Below are 23,396 nucleotides of genomic sequence, written 5' to 3' on the forward strand. Positions count from 1 at the left end.
GCACGTCCGGTGAACAGGTCAGGGTTCCATAGCCGCAGGCAGAACAGTTGAAACTGGATCAGCAGCACAGCCAGGTGGACTGGGAACAGCAAGGAGTCATCATGCCAGGTAGTCCTGAGACATGGTCATGGGGCTCAGGTCTCTCAGAGAGAGAAAGAAAGAGAATTAGCGAGAGCATACTTAAATTCACACAGGACACTGGATAAGACAGGAGAAATACTCCAGATATAACAGACTGACCCTAGCCCCCCGACACATAAACTACTGCAGCATAAATACTGGAGGCTGAGACAGGAGGGGTCGGGAGACACTTTGGCCCCGTCCGACGATACCCCCGGACAGGGCCAAACAGGCAGGATATAACCCCACCCAATTTGCCAAAGCACAGCCCCCACACCACGAGAGGGATCTCTTCAACCACCAACTTACCATCCTGAGACAAAACCGAGTATAGCCCACAAAGATCTCCACCACGGCACAACCAAAGGGGGGGCGCCCACCCACCCAACCTATCCTTATACAGATAACAGACCAGTACTTCACTATCCTACAGATATCAAACCAGGTCTCAGACCAGGCCTTCACTTCATATGTACCCTTTTCACACGATCATACCAACCCCAACCAAACTGCTGGTTCAGAAGGCTTTTCCCATGGACCTTTCCAGCATGGTTCTAGCAACAATGGTGGATGCGTAAGCAGGCTAGCTCGGTAGTGTATGATCCAACAACCTGCTGCATATATTGTTAGACTGATAATGGTCCAAAATGACAATACAATAAACAGTCAGCCGTTTCATGCCACTGCTGGCTTTCAAAGTGTTGACAAAGAAGAAAGGATTTTGTATGTATTTTAACTTTACAGCATTAAAGAATCCTTTACTTTCCAACACTGGTTAAAAGAAATACCTCAAGGTTTATAATGCTTATATTGCTGCTTTTGGGGAGAGGTGATCATGTTGATTTTGCTGAGAGCCCCTCCTATGTAGAGACCACAGTGTGAGGGAATGGCTTGAGTTCAGTTTATTTCACAGTATTCTTTTTGTTGTTGGCTGATTTCCCAAATTACTTCACAAAATGGAGGGTGTGTTTATCACTGCATCAGTGAGCTAGTGAGAATTCCTCCATTTTGAGGAGTAGAGTGGATGGTCTGTACAGAACCACTCTTATCCAAACAAGGAGGGATATCACATCAGTATTAATAACAAAGAGAAGAGACTGACTGCACAGTGAACAGTAACTACCGGGGGCTGTAAGTACATGTATCAACCGTTTCCCGAGTAGAAGTGCTGATCCAGGATCGGGTCCACACTGTCCATGGAATCTTATTCATTGTAATCCAAAAGGCGTATTTGATCCTAGATCAGCACTCCTACTCCGTGACCCTTTATGAATACGGACCCAGACATACCTAAATAAGATAGCCCTCATTACCTGACTCTGGTACCTGTAATTTCCAGAGCCATTTGACAACCTGCTATTTAATGGCGCTACCTTGAAGCCGTTCTGATTATCTTTCCAGCATGCTGATATGCTGCCAATAGTAATGTTTCATGTCTGCAGTTTAAAAAAACAAAAAACTTTTTTGTCAAGACATTTTAGATTAAAGCTTAATACTAATAAAAATATGCAGTAATTAATATCTGTACTGTAACCTGTCATTTGTCTTCTCTGAATAACTAAATATCTTTTGTGTGTGTGGTGTGCAGCTCTCATGTTCAAACCCTTTCCAAAATGTACACATTGTCTAGTAAGATGGCTGCAGCAGGTCGCAGTCTACTTAAACACCTATGTAGTGAACCCACTGAAGCCTTACTAAGTGGTACTGTCTCACTCTCTAGCAGCTTACTAAGTGGTACTGTCTCACTCTGTAGCAGCTTACTAAGTGGTACTGTCTCACTCTGTAGCAGCTTACTAAGTGGTACTGTCTCACTCTGTAGCAGCTTACCAAGTGGTACTGTCTCACTCTGTAGCTGCTTACTAAGTGGTACTGTCTGTCACTCTGTAGCTGCTTACTAAGTGGTACTGTCTGTCACTCTGTAGCAGCTTACTAAGTGGTACTGTCTCACTCTGTAGCAGCTTACTAAGTGGTACTGTCTCACTCTGTAGCAGCTTACTAAGTGGTACTGTCTCACTCTGTAGCAGCTTACTAAGTGGTACTGTCTCACTCTGTAGCAGCTTACTAAGTGGTACTGTCTCAGTCTGTAGCAGCTTACTAAGTGGTACTGTCTGTCACTGTAGCAGCTTACTAAGTGGGTACTGTCTGTCACTCTGTAGCAGCTTACTAAGTGGTACTGTATCACTCTGTAGCTGCTTACTAAGTGGTACTGTCTGTCACTCTGTAGCAGCTTACTAAGTGGTACTGTCTCACTCTGTAGCAGCTTACTAAGTGGTACTGTATCACTCTGTAGCTGCTTACTAAGTGGTACTGTCTGTCACTCTGTAGCAGCTTACTAAGTGGTACTGTCTCACTCTGTAGCAGCTTACTAAGTGGTACTGTCTCACTCTGTAGCAGCTTACTAAGTGGTACTGTCTCACTCTGTAGCAGCTTACTAAGTGGTACTGTATCACTCTGTAGCAGCTTACTAAGTGGTACTGTCTGTCACTGTAGCAGCTTACTAAGTGGTACTGTCTCACTCTGTAGCAGCTTACTAAGTGGGTACTGTCTGTCACTCTGTAGCAGCTTGTGTAGAACAGCAGCACCTGTAAACCTGTCTCACTCTGTAGCAGCTTACTAAGTGGTACTGTCTCACTCTGTAGCAGCTTACTAAGTGGTACTGTATCACTCTGTAGCAGCTTACTAAGTGGTACTGTCTGTCACTGTAGCAGCTTACTAAGTGGTACTGTCTCAGTCTGTAGCAGCTTACTAAGTGGTACTGTCTGTCACTGTAGCAGCTTACTAAGTGGTACTGTCTCACTCTGTAGCAGCTTACTAAGTGGTACTGTCTCACTCTGTAGCAGCTTACTAAGTGGTACTGTCTCAGTCTGTAGCAGCTTACTAAGTGGTACTGTCTCACTCTGTAGCAGCTTACTAAGTGGTACTGTCTCACTCTAGCTGCTTACTAAGTGGTACTGTCTGTCACTCTGTAGCAGCTTACTAAGTGGTACTGTCTCACTCTAGCTGCTTACTAAGTGGTACTGTCTCAGTCTGTAGCAGCTTACTAAGTGGTACTGTCTGTCACTGTAGCTGCTTACTAAGTGGTACTGTCTCACTGTAGCAGCTTACTAAGTGGGTACTGTCTGTCACTCTGTAGCAGCTTACTAAGTGGTACTGTCTCGCTCTGTAGCAGCTTACTAAGTGGTACTGTCTCGCTCTGTAGCAGCTTACTAAGTGGTACTGTATCACTCTGTAGCAGCTTACTAAGTGGTACTGTCTCAGTCTGTAGCAGCTTACTAAGTGGTACTGTCTCACTCTGTAGCAGCTTACTAAGTGGTACTGTCTCGCTCTGTAGCAGCTTACTAAGTGGTACTGTCTCAGTCTGTAGCAGCTTACTAAGTGGTACTGTCTCACTCTGTAGCAGCTTACTAAGTGGTACTGTCTCACTCTGTAGCAGCTTACTAAGTGGTACTGTCTCAGTCTGTAGCAGCTTACTAAGTGGTACTGTCTCACTCTGTAGCAGCTTACTAAGTGGTACTGTCTGTCACTCTGTAGCAGCTTACTAAGTGGGTACTGTCTGTCACTCTGTAGCAGCTTACTAAGTGGTACTGTATCACTCTGTAGCTGCTTACTAAGTGGTACTGTCTCACTCTGTAGCAGCTTACTAAGTGGTACTGTATCACTCTGTAGCTGCTTACTAAGTGGTACTGTCTGTCACTCTGTAGCAGCTTACTAAGTGGTACTGTCTCACTCTGTAGCAGCTTACTAAGTGGTACTGTCTCACTCTGTAGCAGCTTACTAAGTGGTACTGTCTCACTCTGTAGCAGCTTACTAAGTGGTACTGTATCACTCTGTAGCAGCTTACTAAGTGGTACTGTCTGTCACTGTAGCAGCTTACTAAGTGGTACTGTCTCACTCTGTAGCAGCTTACTAAGTGGGTACTGTCTGTCACTCTGTAGCAGCTTGTGTAGAACAGCAGCACCTGTAAACCTGTCTCACTCTGTAGCAGCTTACTAAGTGGTACTGTCTCACTCTGTAGCAGCTTACTAAGTGGTACTGTCTCAGTCTGTAGCAGCTTACTAAGTGGTACTGTCTGTCACTGTAGCAGCTTACTAAGTGGGTACTGTCTGTCACTCTGTAGCAGCTTACTAAGTGGGTACTGTCTGTCACTCTGTAGCAGCTTACTAAGTGGTACTGTCTCACTCTGTAGCAGCTTACTAAGTGGTACTGTATAACTCTGTAGCTGCTTACTAAGTGGTACTGTCTGTCACTCTGTAGCAGCTTACTAAGTGGTACTGTCTCACTCTGTAGCAGCTTACTAAGTGGTACTGTCTGTCACTCTGTAGCAGCTTACTAAGTGGTACTGTCTCACTCTGTAGCAGCTTACTAAGTGGTACTGTCTCACTCTGTAGCAGCTTACTAAGTGGTACTGTATCACTCTGTAGCAGCTTACTAAGTGGTACTGTCTGTCACTGTAGCAGCTTACTAAGTGGTACTGTCTCACTCTGTAGCAGCTTACTAAGTGGTACTGTCTCACTCTGTAGCTGCTTACTAAGTGGTACTGTCTCACTCTGTAGCAGCTTACTAATTGGTACTGTCTCACTCTGTAACAGCTTACTAAGTGGTACTGTCTCAGTCTGTAGCAGCTTACTAAGTGGTACTGTCTCAGTCTGTAGCAGCTTACTAAGTGGTACTGTCTGTCACTCTGTAGCAGCTTACTAAGTGGTACTGTCTGTCACTCTGTAGCAGCTTACTAAGTGGTACTGTATCACTCTGTAGCAGCTTACTAAGTGGTACTGTCTGTCACTCTGTAGCAGCTTACTAAGTGGTACTGTATCACTCTGTAGCAGCTTACTAAGTGGTACTGTCTCACTCTGTAGCAGCTTACTAAATGGTACTGTCTCACTCTGTAGCAGCTTACTAAGTGGTACTGTATCACTCTGTAGCAGCTTACTAAGTGGTACTGTCTGTCACTGTAGCAGCTTACTAAGTGGGTACTGTCTCAGTCTGTAGCAGCTTACTAAGTGGTACTGTCTCACTCTGTAGCTGCTTACTAAGTGGTACTGTCTGTCACTCTGTAGCAGCTTACTAAGTGGTACTGTCTGTCACTCTGTAGCAGCTTACTAAGTGGTACTGTATCACTCTGTAGCAGCTTACTAAGTGGTACTGTCTGTCACTGTAGCAGCTTACTAAGTGGGTACTGTCTGTCACTCTGTAGCAGCTTACTAAGTGGTACTGTCTCACTCTGTAGCAGCTTACTAAGTGGTACTGTCTCACTCTGTAGCAGCTTACTAAGTGGTACTGTCTGTCACTCTGTAGCAGCTTACTAAGTGGTACTGTCTCACTCTGTAGCAGCTTACTAAGTGGTACTGTCTGTCACTGTAGCAGCTTACTAAGTGGTACTGTCTCACTCTGTAGCAGCTTACTAAGTGGTACTGTATCACTCTGTAGCAGCTTACTAAGTGGGTAATGTCTGTCACTCTGTAGCAGCTTACTAAGTGGTACTGTATCACTCTGTAGCAGCTTACTAAGTGGGTAATGTCTGTCACTCTGTAGCAGCTTGTGTAGAACAGCAGCACCTGTTAACCCTCACTCCCTTCAGCTCTGTCTGCTAGCTATTGTCATTACTGACACAGCCCCTCCTCTCATCACCACTCCCCTCTCTGCTGACTTGACAATAAATCACCGGTGTTTAATGAGGGGGGGATAAATGACAGTGTTGCCAATTAATTGGATTCCTGTATTTAGAGCAGCGTTGTCATAATTAAACGTTGCGTAAAATGAGACGGCGTTAACGTCAGTGAAAGCGAGGTTGGAACGACAACCGCCTGCCCGCCTGTGAATCGCTCGCCCGGATGGAATTCCGTTTTGAAGTCATATTTAAACAACCCTGCACTTATGCAGTAATTATCTCAATAAAACCGAAGTGGTGTGTTCGTTGCTTGCGTAATAGCTGTCTGTCACCGCTAGAGTGGGTGTGTGGGTGTGTCACACACTGGGGAGTGTAAGGAAATATTCAGCTCATCAATTCGCAAGTTTACAGCCCCAGCTGAGAGATGCATGCTGTACTTCAGCACCTCTCACACAACTGGCAGAGGTGTGTGTGTGTGTGTGTGTGTGTGTGTGTGTGTGTGTGTGTGTGAGATCCACATCCCCACACACAGTCTCGGTAAACAGATTTTCACACCCAACCTCTGGTTGCAAACAACAACTCCTGCAAACTGTTTTCACCCTGTCTCACGAAACACCCCTCGCTCTCCTCCACCTAACTCCCACCCACCCGCCACCCTGCCTGCCGCCACCCTGCCTGCCGCCACCCATGTCAAGGGATACGGTATGACAGTAGAAGTGCCATGGCAGCAGAAATCTTTTTCCTGTTTTTCTCATTCATCCATTACCATCCATCCAGTGACTCCAACATGCTTGTGGAACTTTTAGGGAGCAATATTCAGGAGAACTATCATGCAGATATATATCTGCAAGTTTGAACAGAATAATTCAACCACATTGTGACTACAGTGGAGTCCAGTATCCATTCAGAGCAGTAGGCTACAGTACCAGGAGAAACGGGGCCTTAGTCATAACTGCTTAATTAGAGCCTTACCAGGGAGAATTCTGGGTTTTGTGTGTCGTCTGATCAGTCCAGTTATAGTGAGTAATGCCCACTAACTAACTTCCACCACCTGAGCAGTAGGGAGGTGAAAGCATCTGCTTGATAGTATAAATTATATAATGTGTTATGAAAAGGAGACTCTTACCTCTGCTAGATACGTGTATATACACCTGCCCTGGGCATATCCTCTCTCTTCCTGTCCTGTCCTGTCTCCCATTCCTTCCCCTCCCCCCTTTTCCTGGCATCTTCTTGCCTCCTCCTTTCTTCCCTCCCCCCTTTCCTTGGCCTCTTCTCACCTCTTTGCTCTCCCTCACTTCGTACTAACCAACAACACTGTTTGTTACCTATTAACTACTTGTCTCTCACATTAAAATGAATCTTTATCTAAAAATAGGACTATCCCATATTTATATCCTGTTTCTGTCTGGCTGCCCAGAGCAGGAGAGCATGGCATTCAGGACTGTTGTTGATATCACACGTTTGAAAAAGGTAAACCGAGAGGAGACTTGTACAGATTGAAAAATGTGTGTCCAAATGTGAACGGTTGCCTCAATCATGCTAGCCAATGGAACCGAGGAAAGATAAACATATCCCTAAACATGCTATTCCGGCCTTTTCCCTAAACGTTGGCTTTTGGAATTAGATCTGGGATGTGCAACACTCTGACAGGTAATCAGACAGGCTGAGACTTCACACCAGGTCATTATCACTGTCTCACACACACCGTGCCCCACACAGGAGGGGCTACAGCAGTACACCACACTATAAAGTGGGCAATATTTTATCCAGGACCCCCTGCCATGTTTCCTCTCCTGAGCCTGGTCTACTCTACTGGGCTTTTTCTGTTATAAACTCTGAGGAGCTGGAATGGACTGTATTATATTCTATCATGAGGACTGAATGACTTGCCATAGAAACAATTACAGTGAATTTGGGGCGTAGATTGACCTATGATTGCGTGCGTATGTGTTGTATTATTTACAAAAGCAGGGACGCACTCTTTCAATTTAACTACATAGTGAAGGAGAGAGAACAGCTGTCTGGTATATTTAACTAGATAGTGAAGGAGTAATAGAACAGCTGTCTGGTATATTTAACTAGATAGTGAAGGAGTAATAGAACAGCTGTCTGGTATATTTAACTAGATAGTGAAGGAGATATAGAACAGCTGTCTGGTATATTTAACTACATAGTGAAGGAGTAATAGAACAGCTGTCTGGTATATTTAACTAGATAGTGAAGGAGTAATAGAACAGCTGTCTGGTATATTTAACTAGATAGTGAAGGAGTAATAGAACAGCTGTCTGGTATATTTAACTACATAGTGAAGGAGTAATAGAACAGCTGTCTGGTATATTTAACTACATAGTGAAGGAGAGAGAACAGCTGTTGGTATATTTAACTACATAGTGAAGGAGTAATAGAACAGCTGTCTGGTATATTTAACTAGATAGTGAAGGAGAGAGAACAGCTGTTGGTATATTTAACTACATAGTGAAGGAGTAATAGAACAGCTGTCTGGTATATTTAACTAGATAGTGAAGGAGTAATAGAACAGCTGTCTGGTATATTTAACTAGATAGTGAAGGAGAGAGAACAGCTGTTGGTATATTTAACTACATAGTGAAGGAGTAATAGAACAGCTGTCTGGTATATTTAACTAGATAGTGAAGGAGTAATAGAACAGCTGTCTGGTATATTTAACTAGATAGTGAAGGAGTAATAGAACAGCTGTCTGGTATATTTAACTAGATAGTGAAGGAGTAATAGAACAGCTGTCTGGTATATTTAACTACATAGTGAAGGAGAGAGAACAGCTGTTGGTATATTTAACTACATAGTGAAGGAGTAATAGAACAGCTGTCTGGTATATTTAACTAGATAGTGAAGGAGAAATAGAACAGCTGTCTGACAATACCTGAAATCAACCAATAACACTGCTTCCATTTATCTTTAATGCATTTTGTTTTCAAGCTTCCATCACTTTAGGGTTGGAGAGGGTTGTACATTTACAGAGAAGGTGACATTGCATGTACAGAGATGTATACAACAGTAGTGTTGTGTGTTGAAAGAGGCTGGTCCATCACTTGAGGGTTGTGCATTGTGTTGTAGTGTGTGAAGAGGAGACTTATATAACGGGGCTGTTTGGAGACGGATACATGACTTCCGGGTTGTGCAAGAAAATGAAAGTTATATCACTATAGTGTTGTAGTGTGCATGGTTACGAGGCAGCGGAGGAGACAGACCGAGAACCCGACGGAGCGAGGCTCAGGCTGCCACCACCCTGCCACTAGGATGACAGGAGGTCCTGCCAAACGTGGTGCCCCTGGAGTTGCCTGAAGGACCTTTAGAAGTCAGGGCCCTCCTTCTTTAGAGCCTTGTAGTCTGTGTTGACGGCCACCAACTGCGGAAGGAGAGAGAGAACATTTAAATACGTGTCGCTTAAATTAAATTAATCAGCCTGTCTTTAGGAAAGCACATGCAGACTGTGTGTGTGTGTGTGTGTGTGTTAGCATTGTCCTCTGTTGGGAGACTATTTATTTTCCAACAGACTCTGTCTCGTAGAGCCACTCAGGACTGCTCTTTGCATATGTCATGGACAGTGGTGTGTGTGTGTGTGTGTGTGTGTGTTTCATGGACAGTGCTGTGTGTGTGTGTGTGTGTGTGTGTGTGTGTGTTTGTTTCATGGACAGTGCTGTGTGTGTGTGTGTGTGTGTTTTTCATGGACAGTGCTGTGTGTGTGTGTATGTGTGTGTGTGTGTGTTTCATGGACAGTGCTGTGTGTGTGTGTGTGTGTGTGTGTGTGTGTTTCATGGACAGTGCTGTGTGTGTGTGTGTGTGTGTGTGTGTGTGTTTCATGGACAGTGCTGTGTGTGTGTGTGTGTGTGTCATGGACAGTGCTGTGTGTGTGTGTGTGTGTGTGTGTTTCATGGACAGTGCTGTGTGTGTGTGTGTGTGTGTGTGTGTGTTTCATGGACAGTGCTGTGCAGGACTACACAGAGACGTATTACAAGGTTTTGCGTCACCACTGATTATTTTCTGTCTCCATATTTTCCTTGATTGGTCAGCTGTCAGCCCCTCATCTCCACCCTTCCTCCTCCTCCTCCCTCCCCCCTCTTCCTCCCCCCTTCCTCCACCTCTCCTCCCCTCATCCTCTCCTCATTCCTATTATTGTTGGGGAATACAGTGGAATGTTGATGTGAGACCTTTGCCTATTGTAGAGAATTAAACATGGTGAGTGTTATGACCTTTCATCCAGCATGACGTTCACTACGGCTGCCACACACACACACACACACACACACACACACACACACACAGCACTGTCCATGAAACACACACACACACACTTTAACTACAGCCTTGAAAAACCCACACACAGTTTCTGTTGGAATAACACCCAGCCAGTCAGACCCTCCTGTGGGGATTTATTCATTTTGTGTTTCTCTTGTTTAATATGATCATTAGCTGTCTGAGGTGATGCTCCTTGGTTAAAGTATGCGTACGTGGATTCAGGAAAATAGCACCACAAAGTCTATTGTGTTAGAGAATATAAATGCTTCAATTTGTTATGAGAGTACAGTAAGTTAGAGAATAGAGAGCCTTCAAAACCGCTTTATGAGGACAAATGGAAAGATGTTGCCATGTCAGCCTGGATTGGCCTGGCCGTGTCAGCCTGGATTGGCCTGGCCGTGTCAGGCTGGATTGGCCTGGCCGTGTCAGGCTGGATTGGCCTGGCCGTGTCAGCCTGGATTGGCCTGGCCGTGTCAGGCTGGATTGGTTTGGCCGTGTCAGGCTGGATTGGCCTGGCCGTGTCACTCTGGATTGGTTTGGCCGTGTCAGGCTGGATTGGCCTGGCCGTGTCAGGCTGGATTGGTTTGGCCGTGTCAGCCTGGATTGGCCTGGCCGTGTCAGCCTGGATTGGCCTGGCCGTGTCAGCCTGGATTGGCCTGGCCGTGTCAGGCTGGATTGGTTTGGCCGTGTCACTCTGGCTTGGTTTGGCCATGTAGGTAGTGAACGTAATGAGTTCAGTGGTGGAGTGCCACAGCCTAGGACTGTGACCCGAATGGCACCCTATTCCCTATATAGTGCACGACCTTTGACCAGCAGTGAACTATTTTTTTTAAGGTGCACTATGTCGGGAATAGGGTGCCTTTTGGGACACAGTCTTGAAGTGTAGTGATTCTGTGGGTGTGAATAGGGAAGGATATTCACCTTGTACTGAGAGGAGGGGAGGATATTCACCTTGTATTGAGAGGGGAGGATATTCACCTTGTATTGAGAGGGGAGGATATTCACCTTGTACTGAGAGGAGGGGAGGACATTCACCTTGTATTGAGAGGAGGGGAGGATATTCACCTTGGACTGAGAGGAGGGGAGGATATTCACCTTGTATTGAGAGGGGAGGATATTCACCTTGTATTGAGAGGGGAGGATATTCACCTTGTACTGAGAGGAGGGGAGGATATTCACCTTTGTACTGAGAGGAGGGGAGAATATTCACCTTGGACTGAGAGGAGGGGAGGATATTCACCTTGGACTGAGAGGGAGGATATTCACCTTGTACTGAGAGGAGGGGAGGATATTCACCTTGTACTGAGAGGAGGGGAGGATATTCACCTTGTACTGAGAGGAGGGGAGGATATTCACCTTGTACTGAGAGGAGGGGAGGATATCCACCTTGTACTGAGAGGAGGGGAGGATATTCACCTTGTATTGAGAGGAGGGGAGGATATTCACCTTGTATTGAGAGGAGGGGAGGATATTCACCTTGTATTGAGAGGAGGGGAGGATATTCACCTTGTACTGAGAGGAGGGGAGGATATTCACCTTGTACTGAGAGGAGGGGAGGATATTCACCTTGTACTGAGAGGAGGGGAGGATATTCACCTTGTACTGAGAGGAGGGGAGGATATTCACCTTGTACTGAGAGGAGGGGAGGATATTCACCTTGTATTGAGAGGGGAGGATATTCACCTTGTATTGAGAGGAGGGGAGGATATTCACTTTTGTACTGAGAGGAGGGGAGGATATTCACCTTGTTCTGAGAGGAGGGGAGGTTATTCACTTTTGTACTGAGAGGAGGGGAGGATATTCACCTTGGACTGAGAGGAGGGGAGGATATTCACCTTGGACTGAGAGGAGGGGAGGATATTTACTTTTGTACTTAGAGGAGGGGAGGATATTCACCTTGTTCTGAGATGAGGGGAGGTTATTCACCTTGTACTGAGAGGAGGGGAGAATATTCACCTTGTACTGAGAGGAGGGGAGGATATTCACCTTGTACTGAGAGGAGGGGAGAATATTCACCTTGGACTGAGAGGAGGGGAGGATATTCACCTTGTACTGAGAGGAGTAGAGGAGGGGATATATTCACCTTGTTCTGAGAGGAGGGGAGGATATTCACCTTGTACTGAGAGGAGTAGAGGAGGGGATATATTCACCTTGTACTGAGCGGAGGGGAGGATATTCACCTTGTACTGAGAGGAGTAGAGGAGGGGATATATTCACCTTGTACTGAGAGGAGGGGAGGATATTCACCTTGTACTGAGAGGAGTAGAGGAGGGGATATATTCACCTTGTACTGAGAGGAGGGGAGGATATTCACCTTGTTCTGAGAGGAGTAGAGGAGGGGATATATTCACCTTGTACTGATAGTTTGGACCGTATGTGTTCCAAGGCTCAGGATTGTTCTTTCTGTTCCAGCTGGAAGAAGAAAGGAGGATAGGCCAGGTGGGGGGAGAGAGAGAGAAATATGATTATGAGTTCAGGTTAAGATAATAGAGATCGTTAGAGGACTCGTCTTTATAGCTGTGCCATTTTATAGCGCCGTGAAAGCATGGGTTAGCGCCTTTTGAAGCGATCTCCATTTTGAAGAAGTACTTTTCCTTCTTCACGATTGGCTAATCCCTCCTGATGACCCGGTTTGACAGGACTCCAACAGGGTCACCAGGAGGGATCAGCCAATGAAATTGGAAGTCCCAGCTAGTTGACTAAATCAAAATGGTGTAAGTCCTCAATTCTTTTTTTTGTTTCTTTCTCACCTTTATTTAACCAGGTAGGCTAGTTGAGAACAAGTTCTCATTTGCAACTGCGACCTGGCCAAGATAAAGCAAAGCAGTTCGACACATACAACAACACAGAGTTACACATGGAATAAACAAACATACAATTGTGCTGCCCATGCTAATACTGCCTTTTGGCCAGGGTTGGGTAGGATACTTTCTAAATGTAATCCGTTAGAGTTACTAGTTCCTTGTAATCAATGAATTGTAATATAACTTTTGGATTACCCAAACTCAGTAACGTAATCTGATTTACATTCCGTTACTTTTAGATTACTTTTGCTTTAAGAGGCATTAGAAGAAGACAAAAAATGTTTGTTACCAATTGAACAACATATATTGCAGGATAAATCAATGTTAATGTTAAAGGGACATGCTTAACACCCCCAGCCATCCTACAATCTAAGCTAGATCCCCTCAATCTCATACAAATCATCAAGGAACCTACCAGGTACAACCCTAAATCCGTAACCATGGGCACCCTCTTAGATATCATCCTGACCAACCTGCCCTCTAAATACACCTCTGCTGTCTTCAACCAGGATCTCAGCGATCACTGCCTCATTGCCTGCGTGCTTACTGGGTCCGTGGTCAAACGACCACCCCTCATCACTGTCAAACACTCCCTAAAACACTTCAGCGAGCAGGCCTTTCTAATCGACCTGGCTCGGGTATCCTGGAAGGATATTGACCTCATCCCGTCAGTAGAGGATGCCTGGTTGCTCTTCAAAAGTGCTTTCCTCTCCATCTTAAATAAGCATGCCCCATTCAAAAAATGTAGAACTAAGAACAGATATAGCCCTTGGTTCACCCCAGACTTGACTGCCCTTGACCAGCACAAAAACATCCTGTGGCGTTCTGCATTAGCATTGAATAGCCCCCCGATATGCAACTTTTCAGGGAAGTCAGGAAAAAATATACTCAGTCAGTTAGGAAAGCTAAGGCCAGGTTTTTCAAACAGAAATTTGCTTCCTGTTGCACAATTCCAAAAAGTGTTGGGACACTGTAAAGCCCATGGAGAATAAGAGCACCTCCTCCCAGCTGCCAACTGCACTGAGGATAGGGAACACTGTCACCACCGATAAATATACGATAATCGATCATTTCAATAAGCATTTTTCCACGGCTGGTTACCCCTACTCCGGCCAACATCTCAGCACCCCCTGCAGCAACTTGCCCAACCCCCCCCCACTTCTCCTTCATCCAAGTCCAGATATTGTTTGTTGCAACCCCTATTACTAGCCTGTTCAACCTCTCTTTCGTATCGTCTGAGATTCCCAAAGATTGGAAAGCTGCTGTGGTCATCCCCTCTTCAAAGGGGGAGACATTCTAGACCCAAACTGTTATAGACCTATATCCATCCTGCCCTGCCTTTCTAAAATCCTCGAACGCCAAGTTAATAAACAGATCACCAACCATTTCGAATCCCACCGTACCTTCTCCTCTATGCAATCTGGTTTCCGAGCTGGTCATGGGTGCACCTCAGCTACGCTCAAGGTCCTAAAGGATATCATAACCGCCATCGATAAAAGACAGTACTGTGCAGCTGTCTTCATCGACCTGGCCAAGGCTTTCGACTCTGTCAATCACCCCATTCTTATTGGCAGACAGGTTTCTCAAGTGACTGCCTCACCTGGTTCACCAACTACTTCTCAGATAGAGTTCAGTGTGTCAAATCGGAGGGCCTGTTGTCCGGACCTCTGGCAGTCTCTATGGGGGTGCCACAGGGTTCAATCCTCGGGCCGACTCTTTTCTCTGTATATATCAATGATGTCGCTCTTGCTGCTAGTGATTCTCTGATTCACCTCTACGCAGACGACACCATTCTGTATACATATGGCCCTTCTTTGGACACTGTGCTAACAAACCTCCAAATAAGCTTCAACGCCATACAACACTCCTTCCGTGGCCTCCAACTGCTTTTAAATGCTAGTAACACTAAGTGCATGCTTCCCGCGCCCTCCCGCCCGACTAGCATTACTAATCTGGACGGTTCTGACCTAGAATATGTGGACAACTACAAATACCTAGGTGTCTGGTTAGACTGTAAACTCTCCTTCCAGACTCACATTAAGCATCTCCAATCCAAAATTAAATCTAGAATCGGGTTCCTATTTCACAACAAAGCCTCCTTCACTCATGCCTCCAAACTTACCCTCGTAAAACTGACTATCCTACCGATCCTTGACTTCGGCGATGCCATTTACAAAATAGCTCCCAACATTCTACTCAGCAAACTGGATGTAGTCTATCACAGTGCCATCCGTTTTATCACCAAAGCCTCATATACTACCCACCACTGCGACCTGTATGCTCTCATTGGCTGGCACTCACTACATATCCGTCGCCAAACCCACTGGCTCCAGATCATCATTAAGTCTTTGCTAGGTAAAGCCCCGCCTTATCTCAGCTCACTGATCACCATAGCAACACCCACCCGTAGCACCTGCTCCAGTTGGTATACTGCAATGGTCATCCCCAAAGCCAACACTTGCTTTGGCCGCCTTTCCTTCCAGTTCTCTGCTGCCAATGACTGGAACGAATTGCAGAAATGTCTGAAGCTGGAGTCTTATATCTCCCTCTCTAACTTTTAGCATCAGCTGTCAGAGCAGCTTACCAATCACTGTACCTGTACGCAGCCCATCTGTAAATAGCACACCCAACTACTTCATCCCCATATTATTACTTACACTCTTGCTCTTTTGCAGCCAAGTATCTCTAAGTAAACATCCTCTGCACATCTATCACTCCAGTATTAATGCTAAATTGTAATTATTTTTGCCTCTAGGGCTTACTTATTGCCGACCTCCCTACTCTTCTACATTTGCACACACTGTACATAGATTTTTCTTTTCTTTTGTGTTATTGATTGTACGTTTGTTTGTGTAACTCTGTGTTGTTGTTTTTGTCGCACTGCTTTGCTTCATCTTGACCAGGTCGCAGTTGTAAATGAGAACTTGTTCTCAACTGGCCCACCTGGTTAAATAAAGGTGAAATAAAATAAATAAATAAAAATATATATATATAAAAATAAAGTTTACATAGCTGGCCATATATGGATGTTAAATTTTACTTAATGGGTTGGCTATGTAGGCTTCTTCTAGCCCATCGCTTTCTATTACATATAATAATACGATTAAATTGTATCTTTATATTAAAAACCAAAGACTATTAGAATTCCAGTCATTTTATACCCCTCTATCTTCAATAATATAACTTTGAAATATGGAAGTATAGATTAGGCAAATTGTTTTACCTGAGCATGACCCCAAAACTAAGGACTTATTAGCCAGCCCTACTCTGTTTATGATTTTGTTGTCATGGAGGACTGATTTGGGCTCATTGATTCAAGTTGAAAAATAAATGCTGCGCTCATGGAATGGCATACTTTGAGTACTACTGAAAGTGCTATTTACATGTGAAAAATGAATGCCATATGCTGCATTTGCTATAGGCCGATTGTTTCCCTTTTTGTTGGTGACACTTTGATATCTTGATAATATGCAGCTTTTTAAAGGGAAAATCCACAGATGACACGATAACAAAACGATCGCCCTGCCTCTGTTTTGGTAAAAAGCTGAGGGATGGGCCTGGAGAAATGTAACCACTCTCAGATTAATAGACAGAGCTATGGATGCAAAGACTGACCATCCATGATATCAAAAGTATAGCTATAACCATGTTATGAGGCTGTACAGTGTCTGTTTGCATTTACAAAGTTTACAAACATTGGAGTAAAACAAGTTTATATTTTGGGTTCTCATGGAGTGTGACAGTTGAACTAAACTCATGAGGCATTTATAAATTATATTCTTCAATAATCAGTGTGTGTATGTGTATGTGTGTGTGTGTGCACACATTTTCTAAGTCCAAAAATGGATGTAGCAACTACAGATTGCCCCTTTAAGTCTATCGAAAGTTTGAACATGTATCCATTTGGCCTATGGATGTATTTATTTTATCAGCTTCTATTAGATTGAGCAATAAAAGCCCCACTTTTATTCCATAGGCTGGGATCTGCACTATGCAGCTGTTGCAAGAGCACATTTTTCACTGGCTGTCCACTGCTTTGAAAAACAATGATTGACAGGCACCTTAAACTTCTTGAACTCAATTATTATTGGGTTCAAACACACATTTACATTTGTGAACACAACAACCATAATCCGTAAGGCATAAATAACTAAATGAGAGAGCAGCAGTGTGATTCACATCAATGCGCTATGTAGATATCAATAGTAAGTGATATCCGTATCACCGTAGACTACACCACTGCTGTCATCCTTACCTCCAAGCGTTTATTCAAGTTGGATAATCTTTGGATGCCGACAGCAGTCTCAGCATTGGAAGACATAGCTTGGACTGTAGCCTACAAAAGCCTATTCCTGCTCTTTTCCCGCCGATCCATCAAACACATTTGGTGTGTCATCATAGTGGTCTCTGACTTGTGGTCAGACTCGTTCAGGTGGAACAAACTTGAACTTGCGCCTTTTTTTAATGTTGATTTGAATGTCATTGAGAAAACAGAGAAATGTCGTTTCTATTTATTTTTTCTCACGCAAACCTTTCTGATTTCAAAAGTAATCCTCGAAGTAATCATCTAGTTTTTCAAAAGTATCTGAAATCTGATTACAAAATAATGGATTACAGTTATCGTTTTTTGTAATCCCTTAAATGTAACAGATTGCATGTAATCTGTTACTCCCCAATGCTGCTTTTTTGGGAACTAGAGGCCTCTATAATTCTCTATGGGTTAAGACCGGACAGTTATTGGCAGACTTCCTCTATTTATTCAGTAACAAAGTCTGGTTGTCCCAGTTCTACACAGTCAAACTCAAACAAAGGCCCTCTCTAAAGTCTAGAGAATGAGAACATCTCTGCTCTCTATCATGTGTCCAATTAATGACAAAGTTTAACATAACAAAGGTGCAGTGTCCAGAGAGTGTACCAAAATAGGAATTACCACAGTGTTGAACCTAATGATGATTTTAGTTTACTTTCTCATTCACGCAAAAAACAAAACAAGTGTCAATTCACAGGTAACATTTTAGTCGTTACAGACTGATAAAATCCAGACAGAAAATGACAACTAAACACTGTGAAGGCAGTAGTGTAGGTCCTACCTGACATGGGGTCCCTTGGCCAGACGGATCAGATAGCAGGAAGCCCCAGTCATGCCCACTAACAAGAAGAAGAACTGAGGGATGAGCTGAGGGGAAAAACAAGAAGGAGGGAGAGGAAGGAAGCATACATTGGTGTTAAAGCCATATGTGTACTAATGCATGTGAACGTGTGTGTATGTGTGTATTATTGAGCTGCCTGTCACACACATATACACTAACGTTAAAAGGTTTTGGGGTCACTGTTTTTGAAAGAAAAGCATTTTTTGGGGGGTCCATTAAAATAAAATAAAATTGATCAGAAATAAAGTTGTAATGTTGTAAATGACTATTGTAGCTGGAAAAGGCAGATTGTTTTTATGGAATATCTACATAGGTGTACAGAGGCCCACCATGAACAACCATCACTCCTGTGTTCCAATGGCACGTTGTGTTAGCTAATCCAAGTTTATCATTTTAAAAGGCTAATTGATCATTAGAAAACCCTTTTGTAATTATGTTAGCGCAGCTGAAAAGTGTTGTTCTGATTAAAGAAGTAATAAAACTGGCCTTCTTTAAACTAGTTGAGTATCTGGAGCATCAGCATTTATGGGTTTGATTACAGGCTCAAAATGGCCAAAAATCTGCCGTTTCTAGCTACAATAGTCATTTACAACATTAACAATGTCTACACTCCATTTCTGATCAATTTGATGTTATTTTAATGGACAAAAAATGTGCTTTTCTTTCAAAAACAAGGACATTTCTAAGTGACCCCAAACGTTTGAACTGTAGTGTGTGTGTGTGTGTGTGTGTGTGTATACTGAGGTGGAAATATGGTATATACACACACACACACACACACACACACACACACACACACTTTCTGTGGTTGTTATTCCTCTCCAGTCTCTGTCCTCCTCCATATGAATGAGTCAGATGGCCGTGTGAGGGGCTGAGGCTGTCAGGCTGGGTTGAGCCGGCAAGGACACTGGCATGGTAAGAGAGAAATTGATCCCTCACTAGCTCGCTCACTGCATGGTTCCCTGTGCTGTGCCAACCTCTTTCTCGCACCCACACACACAGATTCTCTCCGCTCCCTGCCTGGCTGCTTGTCAGTCTGAGTGACAGGATAAGACTCTGCAGACTTCCAGGACCAGCAGGGTGACGACGTTAAGAATAGATTGGATGTTGAAAACATCAATTTAAAGTATTAAAGCAGGGGTGAGAGAGAGTATGATCTAGTTATTTTAATTAGATGTCCAGGTTTGTATTTCTTCCCTCTGCTGTAAAAACATAACATGACAGGCTCCTTGTGGCAGCACCAAGTGTGGGATGTTCCCCAATGCTGGAAGGGGGGCCTGAGTGAAAAAGGTTTGGGAACCCCTTCCCTACAGTATAACCCACCCATTAAGTAATCAATTGGATGATCAATAAACGTGTGGGCCTATTTATACATGTTTTTAGGCCTCTGGGTTTTTCCATTCCATTTGCTATTATTTATGTATCAGCTTCCATTAGCTAGACTTTGTTATGAGTTGTGTTGTTTTTCTGTGAATAAATTAATGGTCAATAGGCTTCAAAACTAATAAATTGATCATGATAGCCTAATAATAAACTGGTGAATGCATTGCTTTCTCAGGTCAGTAAGTGGCAATATCAGGTGACTATTCAGTCAACAATTTTGGGGCTCCCGAGTGGCACAGCGGTATAAGGCACTGCATCTCAGTGCAAGAGGCGACACTACAGTCCCTGGTTTGAATCCAGGCTGAATCACATCCGGCCGTGATTGGGAGTCCCATAGGGCGGCGCACAATTGGCTGAGCGTCGTCCGAGTTTGGCCGGGGTAGGCCGTCATTGTAAATAGGAATTTGTTCTTAACTGACTTGCCTAGATAAATAAAGGTTCAATTATTATTATTTTTTAAACATTGCTGAGGTAAATCTGACTCTAAGCCCTTTTGATAGACTAGGGGACTAGTTGACCAGAACGAGTGCACTATTTAAATGTGATCCAGCCTCTATATTAAGTCTAGGCGAGCAAGTTTTCTGGGCGGAAGACGGACACGCTGTTAGAAAGAAAGGTTCCATAGGCAAAACCTTTTTATGTTACAGGTACAACCCTTTTGGTTTCTATTAAGAACCTTCTGTGGAAAGGGTTCTACACGGAACCTAAAAACGTTCTAGCGGAATCCAAAAGGGTTTTTCCTGGAACCAAAAAGGGTTCTTCAAAGGGTTTTCTTATGGGGACAACCAAATAACCCTTTTAGGTTCTAGATTGCACCTTTTTTTGTGCAGACAGATAGGGGAATAGTAGTGGGTTTGTGGCCCTGTTTGAATACTTCAGAAATGCATCCTTTCTTTCTACCTTCCTTGAAGTAATCACAGATCTGAATTGGTTAGTATGGTGAAAATAAAAGGATTCACTTATCTATAGATCTGTACCTCCAGGCAGTGGCGTATCCAGGGGAGTGGCCCACGGCCCATCCTGAAATCTGATTGGCCACCCCACTGCCCCCCCCCTCCCCCTCCCAGAAATTCTGAGATCTGATAGGTCTTCTTTGAATATATTGATAATTTTGACCAAGATGCACCGACAGCAGGACTCACCAATCTCTCACCGGAGAAAGCATGCGAACAAGCGAAACAGCACCCCTCTGACTTTGTATGCGTAGCCTATGTATCTGATGCTGTCTGGTCAAAAAGAGTATGACGTCATATTATTTTGGGCCGGACAGCAACAGATGGGCGCTGTTCGCCTCACTCTCGGATGCTTGCTCTGGTCAAATAGATTCAGCCTTTTACAAATTGAAGGACAATTGTGAAACATGGATGAACACGAATGAGAAATCATATTATACTTATTTATTTATTTTTAAACATTTAAATCATTTTTACTATGAAGCCGATAAAAACATTTAATCCATAGGAGGGCCCATAAAAATTTAAAAAAGAGACCGTTAAGAATGTTATGGAATAATTCACACTCTGGATGGCACTTTTAAGTGAATTTACTGAAGTATGCTAATACAAGCATTGAATGCGTTGAACCATCATAATTATATTGAAAGAATCCACCTTGCATCGATTAAGGTTAAAAATGTCATGGCCCCTCTAAACTGGGTCTGTGCACCACCTTGGCCACCGAATTCAAAATGTTCTGGACATGTCGCCGCCTCCAGGAACAAGGAAGGATTCATTTCTAAGCTTTTCAAACAGGGCCAGGGAATTGTCTGCTCTCTCTCTTTGACCAATAGGCAACTAGAGACAGAGCACGCTTATTCTGTGGGCTTGGTTCTATATTGCTGTTGCACTTATCCATCTGTTGGTGGACTGCCAAGTCAAACCCGTCGATCTAAGAATTTGGGTCATCGGCAGTTCTGTAGTGACACTAAAAATAAAGCACCATCGTTGGGGTTTGGTGAATATATATATATATATATATATATATATATATATTTGGTGAATATATGTACTGCTCTGACCCTTTTAATTGAAAATCTTACTTGAAGTAGTTTGTTTTATCTTTGTATACAAACCAACTATAAGCTACAAGTATTTAATAATATGTTATGAAATGTATTAAAAGCATTCAGGTGACACACTGGTATGTGCAAACCCATGCCTAGGCTGCAAATGCATAATGATCAGTCATTGGGCATTAATGGAATAATCTACTTCACATAATGAGACTCAGCGGGGGGGAGTACTGAAATATAGGTAATAGTGGAGAAAAAAAACTACTCAAGTAAAAGTTAAAAGTAGCTCATTTAAAAAGTACTCAGAGTAAAACTAAATGAGTTACTTTTAAAATCAAAGTAATCTGAACAATTTTACACATGATCTTTTCCCTGCATTACATTTCAAAAGGAAGATATGTACAGTAGGAACTATGCTCATTTATTTTATGAGTGGATTAGTAAAAAAATATATCTTTATTTAAAGAAATAAAATATTCAAAGCATTTTAAATGTATTGATGAATAAAAAATGCAATACAAAATTAAGTGCATAAACGATAAAGTTGCCAGACTTCAATCCCTAATTTTTTTTACCCCTCTGTTACTTGTCCATGGGACCGGCTGACACTCCCTCACCCATTCACACTCACTCCCTCTTTCCCTCCCTCACTCAGTCTCTCACTCACAAACTCCCTTTTTCACTCACTGAAACATCCTACTCGAGTAGAAGTACTGTTACTTTAATGACATTTTACACAAGTAGGTATAAAATTACAGTAAGAAAAGTAGTTACTTTGAGAGAAAGAGAGAGAGATTCTGCCCTACGTTGACATTCTCTATGATTATGAAACCATTAACAATGTCTGGATTACTTTGTTCCTTTTTCCAATATTTATGGGCTGTGATTTCAGACAAGTTCAGTTGGATATCAGACTTGTTTCATGGTATTTCTATTTAATGAAAGAGCAGTATAAAATGCACAATGCACAATACAAGGGTAATGCTAACTCAGAGCCTTCTTTGTTTATTCTTCTTGTAAACACAGGGCTCACAGTGAAAACACGTAGTCAAGAACCTGAACATTGACACAGGGCTCACAGTGAAAACACGTAGTCAAGAACCTGAACATTGAAACCAGGGATGGACATGGAACCTACCAATATAAATTCCTCTAATTCAAAGCGTCAGGTCAAAATGATTTCCCTCGCCGGGGAGTATCGAGTCCCCCCCCCATTTCCACCCCTGATTATGAACGTGTCACAGATTGAACCAGATTCAAAAGGGTCAAATCAACTTACCCCTGGATGCTTCTTAGCATGCGTAATCACTGTCCTAATCGGCATGTTTATCCCAGATCCTAGAACACCTACACACAAAAACAAACAAATAAACAAAAGTCCAAAAAATGTAAATACAAACTAATTATATTTTCTAAGAAGTCTCTAATGCTTTTGTGTCCATGTGAAAGCAGCTCCCTGTGTACAGCAGAGTTGTATGTTCAGAAAGTGTACAGCAGAGTTGTGTTTGAGCCAGTCTGTTTCTGTCTGCAGCTATGGAGAGAGAGAACAAGGACCTGTTGTAAGTCCTCCCTGCTCCCTAGAGGCAGAAGGGGGTCAGAGGAACGGGCATGGAGGGGAGGGGTGAGTGAGGGCGAAGGGAGGGTGAGTGAGGGTAAGACGGATGAGGGAGGAAGAGGGGGGAATGAGGGTGAAGGGAGGGTGAGTGAGGGTAAGACGGGTGAGGGAGGAAGAGGGGTGAGTGAGGGCGAAGGGAGGGTGAGTGAGGGTAAGACGGGTGAGGGAGGGGGAGGGAGAGAGAGAAGGTTAGCTAAATCCCTATAATCACATCGGCTCTAGAAGGGCCAACCAGACCCGGGTTCAAAAAGTATTTAAAAATCATTTAAATACTTTGAGCTTGTACTTGCCTGGCATGCCAGATGGGCGGGGTTTAAATTTTGATTGGTTTTCTATTGGTTCCGTTGCAATAGGCAAGGTGAGTCAAGCACAGCTAAAGTATTCCAAATGATTTCAAGTACTATATGAATCCAGGCCAGAGGCTAACACA

At 43.5% G+C, this 23,396-nt stretch overlaps 2 protein-coding genes across 2 annotated transcripts; both read right to left on the reverse strand.

The window, feature by feature from the left end:
* Positions 1-8,646: 8,646 nt before the first annotated feature.
* LOC115207345 (cytochrome c oxidase subunit NDUFA4) lies at positions 8,647-22,899 on the reverse strand. The gene is made up of 4 exons (XM_029774366.1): positions 22,631-22,899; positions 17,898-17,983; positions 12,355-12,415; positions 8,647-9,113 (listed from the first exon to the last, which is right to left on the reverse strand). Exons 1-4 carry the CDS (start codon positions 22,673-22,675, stop codon positions 9,057-9,059), a joined length of 249 nt encoding a protein of 82 aa, XP_029630226.1. The 5' UTR covers positions 22,676-22,899; the 3' UTR covers positions 8,647-9,056.
* On the reverse strand, positions 9,658-11,350 carry LOC115207344 (non-classical arabinogalactan protein 31-like). The gene is made up of 2 exons (XM_029774364.1): positions 11,009-11,350; positions 9,658-10,954 (listed from the first exon to the last, which is right to left on the reverse strand). Exon 2 carries the CDS (start codon positions 10,713-10,715, stop codon positions 10,326-10,328), a length of 390 nt encoding a protein of 129 aa, XP_029630224.1. The 5' UTR covers positions 10,716-10,954; positions 11,009-11,350; the 3' UTR covers positions 9,658-10,325.
* Positions 22,900-23,396: the final 497 nt, after the last annotated feature.

Source organism: Salmo trutta, chromosome 14 (genome assembly GCF_901001165.1).
Source record: "Salmo trutta chromosome 14, fSalTru1.1, whole genome shotgun sequence".
NCBI lineage: Eukaryota > Metazoa > Chordata > Actinopteri > Salmoniformes > Salmonidae > Salmo > Salmo trutta.